At 36.8% G+C, this 19,237-nt stretch overlaps 1 protein-coding gene across 3 annotated transcripts; it reads right to left on the bottom strand.

Moving 5' to 3' along the window:
• Positions 1-1,390: 1,390 nt before the first annotated feature.
• xirp1 (xin actin binding repeat containing 1) lies at positions 1,391-18,542 on the bottom strand. 3 transcript variants are annotated; one of them, XM_055202260.2, is made up of 9 exons: positions 18,402-18,542; positions 17,469-17,590; positions 17,344-17,398; positions 15,902-16,240; positions 15,542-15,626; positions 10,947-11,107; positions 10,682-10,735; positions 4,032-8,456; positions 3,453-3,592 (listed from the first exon to the last, which is right to left on the bottom strand). In XM_055202260.2, exons 2-9 carry the CDS (start codon positions 17,588-17,590, stop codon positions 3,590-3,592), a joined length of 5,244 nt encoding a protein of 1,747 aa, XP_055058235.2. In that variant the 5' UTR covers positions 18,402-18,542; the 3' UTR covers positions 3,453-3,589. The 3 variants fall into 3 exon arrangements, with proteins under 3 accessions (XP_055058233.2, XP_055058234.2, XP_055058235.2); XM_055202258.2 differs by having other exon boundaries at positions 1,391-8,456; positions 18,402-18,539; XM_055202259.2 differs by lacking the exons at positions 15,542-15,626; positions 15,902-16,240; positions 17,344-17,398; positions 17,469-17,590; positions 18,402-18,542 and adding an exon at positions 14,598-14,783 and having other exon boundaries at positions 1,395-8,456.
• Between the last annotated feature and the right edge of the window lie 695 nt (positions 18,543-19,237).

Below are 19,237 nucleotides of genomic sequence, written 5' to 3'. Positions count from 1 at the left end.
TTTGTATTGTGTATATGGTCTTATGTGTTGTATTGTATAGGTGGAGGTGTTAATGTACTGTATTATACTATGTGAAGCGGCCTTGAGCCATGGAAAGGCGCTATATAAATAAAACTTCTTCTTCTTCTTCTGTATATAAACTATACCCAAAGCATGACATATGGCAAACCTGATGCAACTTCAAAAGCAATGTGAGTTACAGCTGCAATCAGTAAACACGGCCTCTCTTTCATCTATTTTATCTGTAAATAACTACTTTTATTATAATGGTCCAATTACCATCTTATTTCGCTATGCATTATTATTATATTATAAAACGTCCTGTTCTGGTTCTTCATTCTAACTGGTTGAAACATGTTCTAAGCCGTGATAAAATACCCCGATAACCCCACGGTTCAGACCGCATTACATAAGTATCACTGTGCCACTGTTGCTACTAACTGATGACAGTCTTTAATCATATTTTCATTTTGTTGCTCGAGAACTGCCCTCTGTTGCAGCCACACTTGATTCTGAGGAACTATTTTGTTTGGCGGAAGAGTAATATTTGTACTAATATAATTACAACTTATTTGTGTTTTATTTTATGAAATCCTGCTATGCATATGAAATAACCGTTTTATAAAAGCAATAAGCCCCACGAAGCAGTGCATTTTATAACAGCTAATGGGGTTTTAGCACTTGGTAACCCACTGCTTCACTGAAAAAAATGATTCATTGAATTCAACCAATCCTTTCAAAGTGGTTGCAATCAATTTATCCAAGCCACACCCAAACAAAAAAGATTAGTAAAGTAAAATAAAATATAAAACTTTTGTTTAAATGTAGCTTAAATAAATTGTTTGCAACCACTTACCTTAAAAAAAATTATTACATTTAATGAATCATTTTTTTCAGTGTTCTTGGGGCTTTAATAAACCGCACACCTTACCTTTTAAATGTCTTAAAAGTAGGCACCAGGGCAATGTTTGTGGTAAACGTGGTATAAGAGGAATAATTGAGTCCTCTGAATTATTTGCCACATTACCACCTTGGGTGTGCATTATTTTCGAATAATTCAATGGCCCGTCGCCTATTATTCCTTACTTATATTACCTAATACATTATTCTATTAGAAAATAATTTTGAGTTCCTCCATGTACTTTATTTCTAGATTCTGGACATAAATTTGACCTATGTTGGGTTTTTCAACGCAAAATACTGGGTTGCTTCAAGTTGAACCCATTTTTGGGTAAAATATAAACATTTTCTGGGTTAATTTATCCCAACCCCAGATTTTTTTTAAGTGTAATATAATACTAACGTTGGAGTATATAGGCTACTAACATGAATTTATATACCTTATATTTGATAATAGTGTCATAAATCATAAACCATAAGAAATTCTGTAAGTTTGTAAGAATTTTATTTAAGTTAAACATACAACACCTAAAACAAACATACATCCTTAACATTAACATTTATAATAAATCAAGATACAACTGTATGAAAAATCTTTCTCAATATTCTCAATATAACTGTTACCTCTACACACAAAAAATAAGAATAAAAATCTACTTTTTTCTATTAAAAAGATATATGGAGATAAAAACAACATCACCAAACATTGTAACAAAAGGGAATGAACTGCTAGCTTAATGTTTTTCTGTGTTTGAATGACCGAAAGTAACAAACACTTTGCCGTCTTTTCTTTTTGATAGAGAATTTGTAGATAAAGTGTGGCCAGATCTTTGCGTCATGGGAGAAGTCATGGCATCATACCTTCCTGAATTGGTAACTACATCATACGAGGATGATGATTCGGTCTCAGACTGTTTTGTAACAAATGTAGAGCTTCTGGAAGAGAAGTATGTATTTCCAAAGCAATCAACTTCTTCATATTTCTCACTGACGGTCTGAGTTCCAATAATTCCACTTTCAACCTGAGGGACCGTTTGTACTTCAAGAACACTCACCTTCCTTTTGGGACTTTGAGGGCTACATATGTGATTGTTGGCAGTTGAGGACTGTTTAAAGGTACTGCTTGCTTTAAGTTGGTCACTCGCTTTTGTATCCACAGGTTTTCTTGCCGCAGAATGAATAGATATGAAAGATGGAGAAGAAGGGAGATTCGGGCATGGTTTGCATGCCTCTTTTAGCACATCTGAATTTGCCGTTTTATCAGTACCATGTACCTGTTTAGACTGCACCGGCTTTGCTTTACTGGACACGATGCTTATTTTCCTAATGTTATTCGTACTTGGAGAAACATTGTCAGCATTTAAGGACTCACTGAATAGACCCGACAATCCTGCAATGTCAGCCTCAGACTTTAAATTTGAGACAGAATACAAAGCTTTTTTTATAGCTTCCTCTATTTCCATAAGTTTAGCTAATGTCTGCTCTTTCAAGCGAATAATGTCCACGCTTGCCTTCTCTAAATCCTCAAAAGCAGCCTCAACAGAAGATACGCTCTCTAGATCATCTCTCAGTCCCTCTGTTTCGGATCTCGTCTCCTTTGTAGAAGGTCTATGCTTTGTGTTTTTTGTTGGACCGGCTATCCAAGCAGGCATGTTCTCATACAAAGTCTTCAGAGATCTGACATCCACCTCACAAGTCTCGCCCTCTATTTCCTGAACTTTCGACAAAATGATTTTCAGTTCCTCTCGTCTCATCAGATTTTCGAAGATCTCCATGGCAGCTTTCACATTGCCCTTTATGATATCCTCTTTGTGGACGGACAGCCTCTGACGACGCTCGTCTTCGGTTTCCCTCTTTACTTTCTTTTCTCTCAAAACAACTTTCTTCTCAGTGTTACTGTGGTCTTTAAAGGATTCATTATGTTTTTCTGGTGTATCTGTGCCTTTATCTTTTTTGGGCAGGTGTAGGGCAACTTCATTTGTTGCTTGTTCCTCGATAGTTTTATTAGGAACGACTTTAGGAATTTTCTTTGGAAAAGATGAAGTTGTGTCTGCAGTAGCCGTTTTCTTTTCCCCAAAATTCTGGAGTGCAACCTTAAATCCCATGTTTAATTCTTCACTAGTGTCCACTGAATAATTTTGCATACACATCCTGATCTCTTCAGCAGCATTTATCTTCTGAATCACATTTTTCTCCATTCCAATTTTATTACAAGCACAGGAACTGTCATTAACATTTTCTATTGTGCCGATTGATGGGGTGTCCATATGTTGCATGCGTGAATTGTGAACCCATTGCTCAGTGTACTTCATTTTCTGAATATCCATAGGATCTTTGACTTCTGTCCTTTGAACTGGTTCATGAAGATTGTGTTGCTTGTTGTCTAGGCTTTCAAAATTCATAGTTTCCGGTTTATGCGTGTGCGTTTTCTTGAAGGGTGTCTTTTTGGGTAGAACTGATGGAGTGTGTTGGTTACTTATAGGAGGCTCGGGTGAACAGGTTTTTGAAACATGAGTGGTGATGTTCAATGGCTTTGGTGGAATAACTGGTTTCGGACCTTTAACCTGATGACCTGTTTTCGGAGGGATAGGTGGTGGATGTGTGCTAGTCTGCGGGTGTGAATTATCTGAGTTGGGACTTATGAAAGGTTCGGAGTTCAGTGCCAAGACGGTCAGATGCTCACTGCCGGTCACTGAAACCGAAGAAGACAATTTAGTGTCAGATGAAGGCAATGTTACAAAACAACTCTGCTTGCATTCCTCAATCCCTGAGTCATTTTTCAATCTGTTCTGTGTACAAGATTTTCTATATAACATTGCTGCCTTGTAATCCCCTTTAGAAATATTAATGCTAGATTTTTCAAGAGACTGGAGTGTCTCTTGCATATTACCTCTTACAACATCCTCTCTGTCTACACCTCTCTGCTCTTTCACAGCACATTGTAAAGACTGAATTGCAGCCTTTACATCACCTCTAACAATTTCAGGCTCTATCTCTGAAAACTGAGCATTGTTATCTACTCTCGTCGAGTCATTTTCTGTACTAACAACACTTATTACATCTCTCCTTTCCACTTCATTCTGATGATAAACTGTTTCATTGGATCCCTGAGGTTTCTTGATAACACTAACCTTTCGAAATGTCGTAGTTATCTGCGGGTTGCTCGTGGATGATGTTGTAGACTGCTGCGCTGTTGAGATGTTTTGGCACTGAGATGATTCGTTCAGATTATATAACTTTCCAGGAGTGACAGCCTCTCGTTCCACTCTCATACTTTGGTTCTTCGCCATCTCCAATGACTTTTTGGCAGCTTTAACGTCCCCTGAAATGATTTCCTCCTTCATTATTTTCCTTTCATTATCTTCTGAGCACACATCCACAGCTTCTACATTCAGATCGTAAATGGTGCCTGGTACGATGACTTCGCGTTCTACGAGCATACTTTGCTGCTTTGCTCGCTCCAAGGATTCAAGTGTCGCTTTAATATCCCCAGACACTATTTCTTCTTTCTCTACCACGAGTTGCTGCTTGATAGCTTCATCAAGTTGCTGCATGGCAGATAAAACATCACCTTTAACGATCTCCTCCTTTGGCACACAGCTTCCGACGGACAGATCTATAGAAACCTCTGAGAAAACCTTTTTAGCACTCTTCACATCTCCTGGTACAACATCCAAGACAGTTCGTTCAACTTGTTCTCTTTGTTGATTGAGGTTTCTCTTTGCTTCCTTCACATCACCATGGACAATTTCTATTTGGTCTCTCTGTGAGGAAGTCGGCTCCTCCTCAGATAGCTCTCGCTGTAGACTCTTAAGAGAATGGAGGTCGCCACTTTCAATGCAATTTCTATAGAGATCAACATTCCCCCTCTCGTTTTGTTCTAATCGGTAGGATTGCTTGGTCTGCTGGCTGTGGACTGTGGCAAGAAGGTTGCCAATGGTGGACTTGACATCTCCTCGTGTGACATCTTGCGATTCCGTAGTTGTGCTTTTTTGATAGTGAAGGGAATACACTGTCATCTCCGACTGCCTTCCCTCTGATTCTTGCATGACCAATCCTGTCTTGATAGATTTTTGCTGAACCAGCAAGCTCTCAATAATTTTAACAGCTTCTTGAATCTCGCACACAGTGTCTGGGTTTTCTGCAGATCCAGGCTGTTGTAGTGGAATTTCAAGCACTGTGCTGTGCACCTTTCCTTGGTCGTCATCTTTAACAAGAACAACTTTAGGTCTGAAGTTCGGTCTGAACAACAATTGCAACATTATGTTCCTGATGTTTCCTTCAACAACTTCCTCCTTTTCAACTTTGGGATCTTCACCACTAACAAACTGATATTTTGCCATGTTTACATACTTATAGTCATCGGCCTGGATGATGATTCCACTTGAATGAATAAATGAATCATGACAAAGACGGTAGAGTATATCTGTTACGCTCTCCACTGTGATTTTGTCCAGTGGTGTCGTCTCAAATAACCAGGTGGTGCTTTTAACATCAGCCTTAGGAATTTCGTCCTTTGATGAAGCAGACTCTTCACTAGATTCTTGGTCTTTAATTGTATCCAGGGGCTGTGATTCAAATAGCCAAGTGCATCGTTTCACATCACCCTTCGTGTTATCCTCCCTATGAACAGTTTGCAAGGTATTTTCCTCTTGTGAGTCACCTTTCAGAGTACCAATAGGATGATTCTCAAAGAGCCAAGTGGATGTGCGGACATCACCTTGTTGAACATCTGTAACGCTCACCATCCTTACAAACTTCTTTTGGGCTACTTGTTCAGTCTCAAAAAGTTGTTTGCTTTCTTGGACACTTTTTCCGTGACTTCTGTCTTCCACAATCTTTACCGAAGGCCCTTCACGTCCCTCAAGGGTGTCCAGAGGCTGCGTCTCAAACTTCCAGCGTGCCGATTTTACATCACCCTTGAGCACATCCTCCTGTGTAACTGCACGGATGATATAAATTTCTTTGTCTGCCTGAATGGTATCAAGTGGTTTGGTTTCAAACAGCCATCTTGCTCCCCTTACATCTCCCCCCATCATTTCCTCTTTCTTTACTGTGGTCACTTCATGAAACTGTCCATCTTTGTCTTTTATGGCATACAAAGGTTGGGATTCAAAAAGCATTGTGCTGGACTTTACATTGATGCTTGTGTTCATGGGTTGCTCAACAGTCATTGACTGGTGCAGTTGATCTTGATCCTGCATTTTGTCCAGAGAGAAGGTTTCAAAAATAAACTTTTTATGTCCAACATCACCGCTTTCAACATCATTGACACTAGGAATTATTTTATCTTCCTTATCATTAATGTCACAGATAGGCTGATTCTCAAAGAGCCAAGTGAATTTGTGCACTGATCCTGACTGAATTTCATTGTCCTGCTGCTCGATGTTTGACTCTTTAATGCGCTCACCTCCGATTTCATCAAGTGAATTGGATTCAAAAATGTTTTTGACTCGAGAAACATCTCCAGACTGGACATCCACTTGACTGACGTATCTTATATCTTGCGCAGAATCAGTTTGCTTTGTTATTCTGTCCAAAGTCTCGGTTTCGAAAAGACGTTTTATTGTCTTTACATTGACATCACTTCTTACATCTTCCTGCACAGTACTGCACAATTTCAAATTGAATTCCTCCTTGTCTTTAATGTTATCCAAAGGCTGAGTTTCAAAAAGCCAAGTGTGTGATTTCACATCAGCCGTTGGCACCTGTTGTACATCCTGGTTTCGCTCTGATTTCTCATATAAAATGTCCATTGGTTGTGTCTCAAATAGCCATTTGCACGTCTTCACATTACCCTTTTGACATTCTTCCTGTGGTGCTGCTGAATCCGTGTCTTTCTGATTGAATTTTAAATGGATGCAATCCAAAGGTTGTGTTTCAAACAACCATTTTGCAGTTCTTACATCATTTGTTGTATCTTCTTGCCTTGTAATGCCTTTAATGACTTCTACTTCGTTCTTACCTTCCTCAAACCTATCTAGAGGTTTTGTCTCAAACATCCATTTGTAATTTTGCACGCTTCCTTTTATGCATTCCTCTCTACTGACAGTAGTTACCTTATGAAAGTTGCCAGCACTGTCCTTAATTGCATACAATGGGGTGGATTCATGGTTGCCTTTGACGTCTCCAGCTGTTACATCACAGATCTGAGCTTGTGCATTCTCGCTCTGAGAGATGTGACTAAGAGGTAGAGTTTCAAAAAGATTCTTGAAAGTCTTGACATCTCCCCTCTCGACATCTTGAACTTTGCTTACGCTTTCACCCGTCATTTTACAAACACTGAATTTCTCAAACTGCTGCTTTTTGTCTTTAACATCTTCATTTTCATCTCTTTCATAGATGTCTTTTAGAGAGTCCATAGGCTGTGTTTCAAAAAGCCATAGGGTGGACCCTACATTACCTCCAACAATTGGCTCTTTTTCTATACCTTCAGACGACGACAGGGGCTGGTTTTCAAAAAGCTTTCGTTTGTTTTGAACATCTGCTGAGAAGTCCTCCTCTGTTCCTTTAAACTTTTGTTCTTCCACAGCACCTTCACGAATTGCATCAAGTGGTTGGGTTTCAAACATCCATTTCTTTTGGTCAACACCACCCTTTTGGGATTCCTCAAGTGAGATCCCCCGAATAATCTGCACACCAGTCCTTTCTTTATCAATGCGGTCCAAGGGCTGAGTTTCAAACAGCCAGCGTGCTGTTTTAAAGTTACTGCTCTGGATTTCCTCCCTACAGATTGACTTGATCTCATGGATGTGGCCGCTGGTGTCCCTAAGAGCGCAACAGGGATCTGAATGAAATAGTTTGATGTTTTTCTTCACATCTCCTTTGTTTTCCTGAAGTTCTGATTTTAGGGTTAGAAAGCGTTGATCTTCAATGGAGCAGCAGCGCCCCAAAGCATCCAGTGGCTTTGATTCGAATAAGAGACGAGCACCTCTCACATCCCCCTTCTGAATAGGTTCCTTCAGTACAGCCTCCACAATCTCTTCATCCTCTATTTTCGACTTACTGATTGAATCTAGAGGCTGCGTCTCAAACAACCAGGTGGCCGTGCGAACGTCTCCTTTGACTAAACCTGGTTTGTCACCACCTGTTGTGTGTTGACCTTCAAACACTGAATGCTCAAACAGGGAGGACGTTCCCCTCACATCTCCACCTTGAAGATTTTCTTCATCAAGTAATTTTTTGGTTTCATGTGGGTCTCCAATGTTGTCAAGCTTCCAGTTTTCAAATATCCAACGCATGGATTGGACTTCTCCCTCTGCTGCTTGTGGATTTATTGCTTCTATCAGTTCATCATCTACGACATCATCAATACTCATCTTTAATTCCGGGTGGATGTGTTTAAAAATACGTTTCAGTTCACTTTTCTGTCTTTGCTGGTAGCAATCTTTAAATGTGTCTTTTGGAGGTGGTACAGGGAGGAAGTTGTGATCGTGATCTATTTGAATTAACTCCAGAACTTGAGGTCTTGGTAGAGGAGGTGGAGGGGGAGGGAAATCATCATCAACTCCAGTGGCTGCATCTCTCACTTTTACCTGTTCGGCTTCTTCTGCCATCTTGGATGCAAAGAAGAAGTATGCAGGCCCAGGTTACTCTCTATAATGCCATAATATTAAGTACTATATTAAAATGTTAGTAATTCATGCGTTATACACTGCAGCATACTTTACCTTTTTCTGTGAGTTTAGCTGGGCATGGTTGATTAGTTCACTGCACACTGCACATCTGTATTCATGTGAAGCTCGACTCCAAGATTATTTCACTTTTGTTAGCGCAAAATTCTAGCGTAAAAGCTATGCTCCATAACAGTTTTACATTTCATGCTTGAAAGGTGTAAACAAGAACTGAAAGTGTGTATTCTACTTCTGAAATCCAGCTATTATTAGTTATTTTTTATTATTTAGTTTTTTTACATAAAATCGTCCTATATAATGTAAAGGACATTGTGTTAAATATAACACAAATATAACCTTGATATCTTTAATATTGACTGAATAAGACCATGTGAAAAATTGAAACTAAAATTAATGATTGAAATCAAACTTTTTGAAATCAAATTTTTGCTCTCAATCTCATAATTAGATTATCAGACTTTAGCATGGATTTCACAGAAAGAGTCACACATTAAGATACATTTTGGCCACGTCTGAATGGCAGCTAATAAATTCATCATTATTTGAATTATTAGTTAACACTTTACTTGAAGGGGTGTGCATAAGACTGACATGACACCTTCATAATCATGACATGGCACGTGTCATTTACTGTCATTTAAATGTCATTAAGTGTTAATACTATGTCAAATAATTTTAAATACCTTAACAAAATGCAACAGACACGTCAAAAGATTATACTTACCTTTTATCTAAGTGAGTGCACAATACACACAGAAATTTTCTGACATAGAAGAAAAAACTAACAAAACCACTGAATATATTAATTTAATGTAATTAAATGTTTACCAGTGATATGGACCCAACATTGCATAACTTAACTCATTATTGTACAGTTTTTATTTAATTTTAGGTGAATGGGTTTCCAAATGCAATAAAATAAAACTTTAACAATTTTTATTATTAGTAATATTATTATTATTGGATGATTGATTTTATTTCTTAAACACCTGGAGGAACCTTAAAAAACATTATTAACTGAAGAATATTCATGACGCTGTTATAAAACTACTTGACAGAGTATTATCACTTAATGACATTTTAATGACAAATTATATTTGTACCACTATAGTTGAGGTCAAGAAAAATATTCATGACCCTGTTATAAAACTATTTGACAGAGTATTAATACTTAATGACAAATTACATTTGTACCACTATAATTGAGGTCAAGAAAAACATTCCTGACACTGTTATAAAACTATATGACAGAGTATTATCACTTAATGACATTTTAATGACAAATTCAATTTGTATCACTGGTAAAAAGTGGTCAGTTATGTTATCTTGGTAATGTCAAGTTGTCATGACAAGTTATGATGTATTGGTTAATTTCAAGTTGTCATAACAAAGACATCTCAAACAATGTCATCTTTGCATTAAAACGAATGACACTTAATGATAGTTGTCATAAACGTGAATGAAATCTCCTTCATGTTCATTGCACGTGTCACGTCATGACTACAAAGGTGTCATGTCAGTCCCATGAACACCCCTTCAAGTAAAGTGCTACCAATTATTATTATTGTTATTATTATTATTATTATTATGTACTTAACCATATCTGTCTAAACATTAGAAAAGCTGTGAGGAATAATAAAAGGTTACAAATGGTCTCAAATAAGTTTGGCAATATATGTGGTGGTTACAAAAATGTGCATTTGTATTCATACCTCTTACATTAGGAAAAAGTAGACTTATCCCATGCTTTGCTTTTAGTGTATAACCAATGTCAATGCATTAGTTTTAAGGTTACCTTGACAATGGTACTGATACAATAATGCACTCTAAAAATGTACAAAAGCTATCAGTGGGGCGGTACCTTTCCAAAAAGTACACTTTTGTACCTAAAAGGTACATATCTGTAACAAAATGGTACATACAGGACCCCTTTAAAAGGTACCCTCCCAGTGACAACGTTTGTACCTTTTTTCTGAGAGCTGTGGGCAGTTTATATTAACATTTCTTTGGATATATTATACTAAAACAGTCACAACCGAACCAATTGTCATTATAGTTATCTAAATAAACACATCACCTATCTGCATTAGTCATTAGTCACACAGCAGGCTCACACAATCATCCTGACTTTGAACTGTTGTTCATACCTTGCTTTGTTTATTCTTTCCACTGAGGGTCAAGTGTTCTTGTTTCCCGTTGCCCTAAGAAAGAAAATAATTAATAGTTAATAAAAAAAATCATTTGCATAAAGTTGCATTTTACCACACACATTGCTGACCAAAAAAGGTGTTTAATGTACTGCTTTTTGAGGCTTCACAGCATGCATGCCTTTAGTCTGAACACTTGACCTTAAGGTCATAAATGTCTGTGTGATGTGAATGATACTGTATGACTAATACAACAGACACTCACTAGCTGTTCGGTGGATCCTGAAGCGTCTGAAGCGGCTACCTTTGACAGATAAACAGCAGATCTGTCTTTCACGGTTGGAATGGGAGAGAATGTCAACTTTTGTTTGTGCTCTTGAAAACTGGATGATTCTTTCAGGTCTGTCTTAAAATGTCTTCTGTCATCTAATTCACACAAGAAACAAAAATTGTATTACACAAAATTAGAATAAAAATGATTTAAAACATAAGAATGGTATCAAGTGGTTTGTGTATTGCAAACACAGCTGTTTCTGAGGTATGTATGCAATGTAAATGTGGCAGGAAATACCAGGTGCAAAAATATCCGTTGGCATGCACGTTTTATGATTTGATAATGAGTTGTTATCGAAATAAATACATGTAATAACATATAAACCTGGACCAACACTATCAAACCATTTCTATGCTGGTTAATATTCCACCTTAAAAAACAGTCTATAAATAAAACAACGGTGATCTGACCCAGTTGTTTGGTCATTTATTAGCCCTGGGAACAGATAGACTGATAGTTGTGTATATATAGAGTTGGTATGCTTTTTATCTATGAGCTATTATTACTCCCCAAGGGCGTGTGGAAACTATTTCCCATAGTATATGGTCATGTAATGGCAAGATATTTAGCTTAAGTGTACAATTTAGCTGAAAATGTAGGTCATTTTACCTATATATTGCATATTATTACAATTTGATTGTATTTTTAACATGGCATTTACTGAACTAAAATCAGATGGCTTATTGTAAAATGAGAAAAGGAAATAACTGCACTGTCAGCTGTGACACTGTGACCATTTTTATGTTTCCTATTCTTGGGAAATAAAACAGTATGTGACAAAGCTCCATTGGTTCAGATGTCTGACTTTAGCCATATATGACCAATAGATTCGTAAAGATTTGTTTTGTCAGTCATCTTTTTAACATATCCACTTTGCACCTAAGGAGTTCATATTAGTACCTCAGAGGTACAAACTGGTATCTCAAAGGTACATTTTGGTACCAAATTTATACATGTATCTGTACCCAATGGTACACATTATGACCTTTTTGAAGGGTATATGTCCCAGGGACAGCTTGACCATGTTTTCCTACAAGGTAGTGTCCATCAAATCCTCCATTTTTCAAATTATAAGTAAAGCCAGCTATTAGATAACAACAGCGGAACCCTGTAAGATGATTTTCTGTATCTTTATATCCGACAAATAAAAACCTATTTGTTATATTCACTGTTTAGTGTGAGACCTGACATTCTGGTATTAGTTATTGCTGTTTGGCACATCAGAAACCTCTTGTACATCTCAAGCTATTTTTAATCTGCTCCATGCATGCTCACAACAAAAGCCTTCCTTATGTAGGCCATTTTAGCTAAAATCGAGAGCACTAGCAGCATTGGTCTGTCAGCTGTAAATAATGACTATATTCCAGCATACCTCAGTTTTCACACTGTAAGCTCTCATAGGACAAAAGGACAGAGACCGTCACTGGCGCCACTCACGAGTTAAGGCTTAACATGTTTGCATAGCTGAATGGGCATGAAGAATAACAGGGCTAATACTATATGGTTCAGCTAGACAGAGAGAGTAACATTAAGCTGTTTCTTAGCATTAAATATATTTTGCTTGCTGATTTGCAACCAATGCAAAAAAACTTGTATCGGCCTGTAACATACTGTATTTGGAAAACCTCAAAGTTTTTTCCTAAAGACTTAACAGGAAAGTTCATTCAAAAGTGATTCTGTCATTATTTATTCACTTTTATGTTTGTTCCAAACCCATATAACTTTCTTTAAGAGTGCTTAGTAAATGATTATTTTCATTGTTGGATGAACTGTCCCTTTAATTGTAAATTGCAAATATAATGTAAAAGTCCACTTCATTATTGTGTCATGATCGTGTGATTAAAATCGTTGTCTGCATGTCCATTCAGCATAAATTTGATGTTAAATGCGGTATAATCAAGTTTATAGAGTGTAAAGTATGTGGTTATGGACTTCAAGCAAAGGCCTTCTCTCATGGTTAATTTTAAACTTCATGTCACCCTGCTTTCTTCCTTTCTCGTTTACTATGTACTTATTATCTCGTTTAGAAATGGGTCTAACCATCTAGACATGTAATTCAAAGATCATCGTGTCAGATGAATGCATTTCACAAAGACCAACCCCCACTTACAGTGTATTCAGGAATAGTAGGCATGCAGGCAGGAATGGGTGCACTATACTATAAACGTCCCAGAATGTGAGTGCTTTTGTGGTGCTGACAGCTGTCCAAATTATTGTTATACGCGGATGGTATTTATTCTCTTCAGCTGCCTTCTTTAGTTTCCGGTGAGCGCTCAAAGGTCTTGTTAAGACAATGAAAACGTCAAACCTCAGCAATGTCAACAAAGATATTTTCAACTGATAAATGATGTGTTTAAAGTAAGAGGTTAAGTAAATGTCTTACTGAACAAGGAAAATTTTTCATATTCATTTTTATAGTGTTCACATTTCATGATTTTCACCACTGTATATTTAGTAGTGGTTGCATGTCACGTACCCAGGTAAAAAATAATTCTATTAAAAATATATTTTCTACATTTTGTACTATTTTCATCAAATCCAAGTGTGTATTCAATTATGTATTAACTTCAACTTAATATTTATTTGACTACACTTCAAATGTAAATAGTATACTAAAATGGAACAACTTTATTAAACTTCAAGTGCACTAAAATACTGAAAATCAAGATTCATGAGCAATTAAGCACACTTACAGTACAGTTGCATTGTATCGCCGTTCTAATGCAGTGCAAATTATAGTTGTGTTTAAGTAAGTTTTGTTCATACACTTAAAGTAGTATACTTTTAAAAAGTACATATTAAATACTCTTTAAATAAAGCACAGAAGCATGCTTGTTTGATACTTCATGTACTTCAATCATATTTCTAATACACTAAAGTATACTACTTTTTTAGGTATGTAATCTGCCTTTATCATTACATAGTGTACCTTCAATGTAAAAAAAAAAGATTTGTGAAGAAATGGTTCCTAGCTATCACTAGGTACCCTTTAAAAAGGTTCTAATATGTACCATTTAGGTACAGATATGTATACATTTGGTAGCAATCTGTACCTTTGAGGTACTAATATGCACTTTTTAGGTGCAAAGGTGTACTATTTAAAAGGGTACTGACCCAGTGACACCTAGAGACAATTGTTTTCTGACAGTGAAGGTACACGGTATACGATAAAGGCAGCTAAGCTTATTACATATATACAAAATCATGAGAAAGCCATGAACACTAAAAATTGTGCAAAAGAAAAGTGTCATTTTTTCTCGTTCAGTAAGGAATGTACTGTGTAGAATAATCCCATAGCTTTATAATCAAAAACATTCATGGTTTAATTGAAACGATACAAAAAAGTTCTTATTAATTTTTTCCTGACTTTACAAGTAAAGTCTAGTTTCCTGTACATTTTAGACAATATATCATAAGCCTCGACTTATATAATATTTTCAGGCATTTCTTTCAATCAGAACTTTGTTTAATTTGGTTATAACCAAGGAATAGTCCAAATTAAATTTTTTAATGAAAAACAGCTTAGCCTATTCATTGCAAGAAATAATAAACTTATACAGACTCATACAAGATTGTACTTACATATTGAAATAGTGCCTGCTTTTCGTTTGCGGGTCTAAATAGCCTTCAAGGCTCAATCTTGTGTATTTCCCAGTGTGATGACAGTGTGTCTGTCTGGTACGAGCGTTCCCACTCCTTGTATCCTATGCTCTGATACTGTCCGTAGCGGTGGTCTCACTCTGTCACTGACTTTGTTTCTGTCCCTCTTTAATGGGTGACAGCTGATTTTTATCAGTGCTCACTGGGGAGCGGGGATGACGCCAGCCTGCTATTTTGGAAGCAGTATGGGCGGTATTCCACACGCCTGAGTCAATCAGAAGTTTGGGAAGTGATCGGGGTACAGGGAACCCCCTTGAGCATAGTTCCCACTATTAACATCACATCCTATATTTTCCTCATGCGTCATTGGACATATGTATAATCAAAGGTATTGTGATTTGAATAAAATAAATGATTTTTAGTGAATTTTGAAAGAGTCTCATGTATCATTTCTATTTATAAATGTCTTTTCATTTAATAAGGTTGTAAAACCTCGACAACAATATCATGTGTTGTGACGAATGTTGAGGTGTGCTTGCTAATGATCTTAAAATAATGATGGCACTCACTAATGCCATACTTGTACTTGTACTGAGTATTAATATTGAAAAACAGCTCAGTTTGTGGGAGTCTGTAAGACAAAACACAACATTCTGAGCTATTTGAATAACCTTTAACCTTATAGGTATATTATCAGAGGTGTATTTTTAACACAGAAACAGCCTGTAAATTCCTTCACCATGGGAGTTCAGATAGCCCTAAATCCCTCTGTAAGATTTTAGATGCCAAGGGTTTTGTCTCACGTGGGACATAAAGTTCAAATGACCTACTTACTAAATAACATCACAGCATAAAAATCCAACTGATGAAATGACTCACTTATTTATACAAGTAGGTATTTCTTTACGTGTTTACATACAACTTACCATTTAGTCCACCGGCGGATCGGGTGGCATGTCCAGGTAACCCAGTGACGGTTCTCCTTCGTGTTGACTCAAAGCTTTTGTCCATCTGCCAACAGAATCAACACTGAATGTTAGCCTACTATAAAATGTGTAAGTTCATATTACTCTGACTTCAAACCTCTGCTTGGCCTAACATTTATTGCTTAGTTTAAAGGGATATGTTATATCGTAGTTATCATCATCATCAATATTATAAGGCCAAACACATTCTGTACTTCACACACCAAGCAGCAAAGTCTTCATTAGGAATAAGTCACACATTAATCTTTGTTGAGTCATGTCACGAACTAGAATAAAACATGACGTGAGTGTTAAACACACCTGATGAGTCTTGTCCTTTATAGCTCTAGTGACCGGAGTAGTACTGGAATAACTTTTCTCTCGCCCCGATGAGCTCATGAGAGCGACTGGGCTCATTTTGGTCTGTGGTGTGACGTTGAGCCGGGGGCTGCTGGTGTAGTCTCGTCGCAGGACGCTTTTTGACTCAGACAGGGTCCTCAGTGAATGAGATCCCCCCAGGTCCGGCTGGGGCAGCATGTCCATTGAAATGCTTCTGGACAAAGTGGGATTGGACGCACTGAGGGATTCATATCTTCTCCAGAGACTTTCGAATTTACTCTCTTGAACCTCAGCATGGTTTGATCCTCTCAGCCCAGATGACTGTGGTATACAAAGATGTAAGGCACATTGAATTGAATCACAATTTAGTGGTGCTTACCCCGTATGGTTCTTCATAGGTGCTATATAGCACAAAAAATTGTTCCCCTATAATTATGAGCTTTTAGTGCTATTTAGCAGTGGCGGCCGGTGACATCTTTATTCGTGAGCGCACTCGATGTGAAGTTCATCACAACATGTATGTAGCCGTCATGTGTGTGGTTCGTAATTTCAAAATATGTGTTCTGCGCGTCGAGTGATCCTATGTGCATCACGTGTCTTGTCAAAATAGACGTTTGTGTTTGTCAGATACTCGGATAATCTCATGCGTAATCAGAGTTTACTGTTAAGGGAGTGTCTTGCATGTATTTTGTGAACGTGAGTGTCTCTTTTATTATAAACGGTTTGACGCGTGTGTAGCAGGCACTTATTTTGGCAAAACACGTGATGCACATGGTTGACATGACGCAACATGCACATATTTTGAAAACACGAGCACACACATGACACTCCGAACACTTATTTAGAATTTGCGCCCCTCGGATGAGGATGAGCCGCCACTGCTATTTAGCATACATTTTTTTAAAGATACAAAAAGTACAAAAGCTGTCACTGGGGTGGGACCTTTTCAAAAAGTACACTTTTGTGCCTAAAAGGTTCATACTGGTACCTCAAAGATACACATTGGTGCATATCTGTACCAAAATTTTAAAAGGTATCGTCCTAGTGACAACTTTTGTACCTTTTTTCTGAGACTCTACCTTTATTTCTGAGAGTGTAACATAAATGATTATCATGATAACAATAACAAAACTGTCTTAAAACTATAATGAATGAACTGCATGGGGCAAACAATTAAATGATTATTGCACAAAAGGGAAAATACACTTAAAAAAAATAAAGGTGCTTTAATGGTTCCTCAGTGATGCCAGCATAGAAAAAATGTTTTGCTTTCTCAAAGAGTCGAAGGTTCTGTAAAAACTTTTTGTGAAACAGAGAACGGTGCTTTGGATTTTTACGATTCTTTTTAGCAAATTTTTTCCCCCTATGACATCCTGATGCATCTTATGTTTGGAAATTGATAGATGTTTAGTAGTTTACTGTACCTTAGACCAGGCCTCATCTCTGTCGACATCTGTGAGCTCCACACAGCTTTCATACCTGGTAAAAATTGTTGATTTAGGCCAAAAGCTTCTAGATGTGTTTATGGTACAGAGTAAACCTTACTTACTTTTTGACAAGCTGAGATACAGATGTCCTCCGGTCCCACGACCAAATATCTGATGTGGACCATGAATTATGACTTCCAGAAAGGCTCTTAAGAGATTGACTTCTTCTCAATGTATAGCTCATCTTAATAGTGATAACACATGAGTAATTAATTTAATGCTTAAGCAGATGATTTATAACATGAAAAAAAAATCAATAAATATTTTAAATGACTGTATTCAATATTTTTAAGATTTCTTGCTGCACTATATATTTAAAACTTTAAAAACAGTACAATAGTTTTCATGAAGAAACAAAATATATTCAGAAACAATATAGGCGAAAAGTTCAAATCACATGATCAACAGACAAAAATAGTTAATCATTACTAAATCCAAGTCCAAAAATCTCTACATTCGTCTTGCGATTACAATATGATCTTATTAGCTACAGAATTAGACCAAACCATTTCAACCATATGCTATTTCTTTTTAGGGAATTACACATTTCTGTTAGGTGAAAAAAATATTTTTAGTAAAAACATAACTCCAAATAAAAATAATTAACAGTCCAGGCTGGAAATGTTTAAATGACTCTTGGGCACATGATCCACCTGCTTGTCAGCTCTTTTCTCATCTGACTCTGTTAATGTTTATCATTCCTTCTCATTACTGCACACTTTAAATGCTTTGCTATTTGTGTGACTTTAACAAAATATGTGCAAAATAAAAGCAGAATCATTTTTTTTCTAATAATGGGCATCGGGCACAAAAGGACACAATGAAAATAAAAGATAAATCTTTTGCCACATAAGCACCACCATAAGCAGCAGTTGAGTTTTCATTAATAAATAAGTTATTAATAATGTGAACATTATGCATGCATGCATGACTACAGCTGGCTCATTGAAATACAATGACAACAAATATTAATGAATCTGAAGATAAAGAGTTACCTTAAGCGAGTTGTCTGGTGTTCTTCATTTCCTTCTGTTACACTGAGCAATGTGAACTGGAGCATCACTCACAAGACACTAATGGTGACAATGGCCAAAGTCCTTCCCTTTACAACCGGATCTCAGGTTTCTGAAAAAGTGCTGGATGAACGTAGGCAAGGGATGAATTAAAGGTCAAATATGGTCTTTAAAAACTGCATAACAGTGTGTTTATAACTCAGTAATGTATTTAAAGAAAAAATATTATGGTATACACTCTCAAAGAGAAGTACAAAAGCTTTCACTGGGATGGCAACCTTTCAAAGTTACATCTTTAAACCTAAAGGGTTCATATTAGTATTGGTATATGTATATGCATTATATGGTACAAGGTAACAAATGATTTTAAATTATGACAGTCTAGACAAAACACTACCCTTACTAAAAACATGAATGCTCTGGACATCATACTCACCGGTGAACAAATGTCAGACATTTTTTCTGTATGTTAACTTGCATTGCAAACTAATCTGCCCTGATGTGCATGGTTATTCTTTCACTGAATTTTATTAGATTGTATGTTTCTTCTTGTTTCTTTTTTATGTCTATGAGAACCTAAACTTTAAATAACAGAATTGTACAACATAGTACTAGTGTTTGTTGTGCAACCTTTCTTTTTTTACCACTAGATGGCGATACTAGATGATAGTTACTGTTTTGACCAAAAGATGGTCCCAAGCTAGGGAAGAACCCTTTAAAACTACCATTTAAGTACAGATACATTTGGTACCAATTTGCACGTTTGAGGTATTAATACAAACTCTTTAAGTGCAAAGGTTTACTTTTTAAAGGGTGCC

This window comes from Misgurnus anguillicaudatus, chromosome 2, assembly GCF_027580225.2.
Source record: "Misgurnus anguillicaudatus chromosome 2, ASM2758022v2, whole genome shotgun sequence".
NCBI classification, from domain to species: Eukaryota; Metazoa; Chordata; class Actinopteri; order Cypriniformes; family Cobitidae; genus Misgurnus; species Misgurnus anguillicaudatus.
The sequence above is the reverse complement of the archived record's forward strand: the minus strand, read 5'-3'. Positions and strand labels throughout refer to the sequence as shown.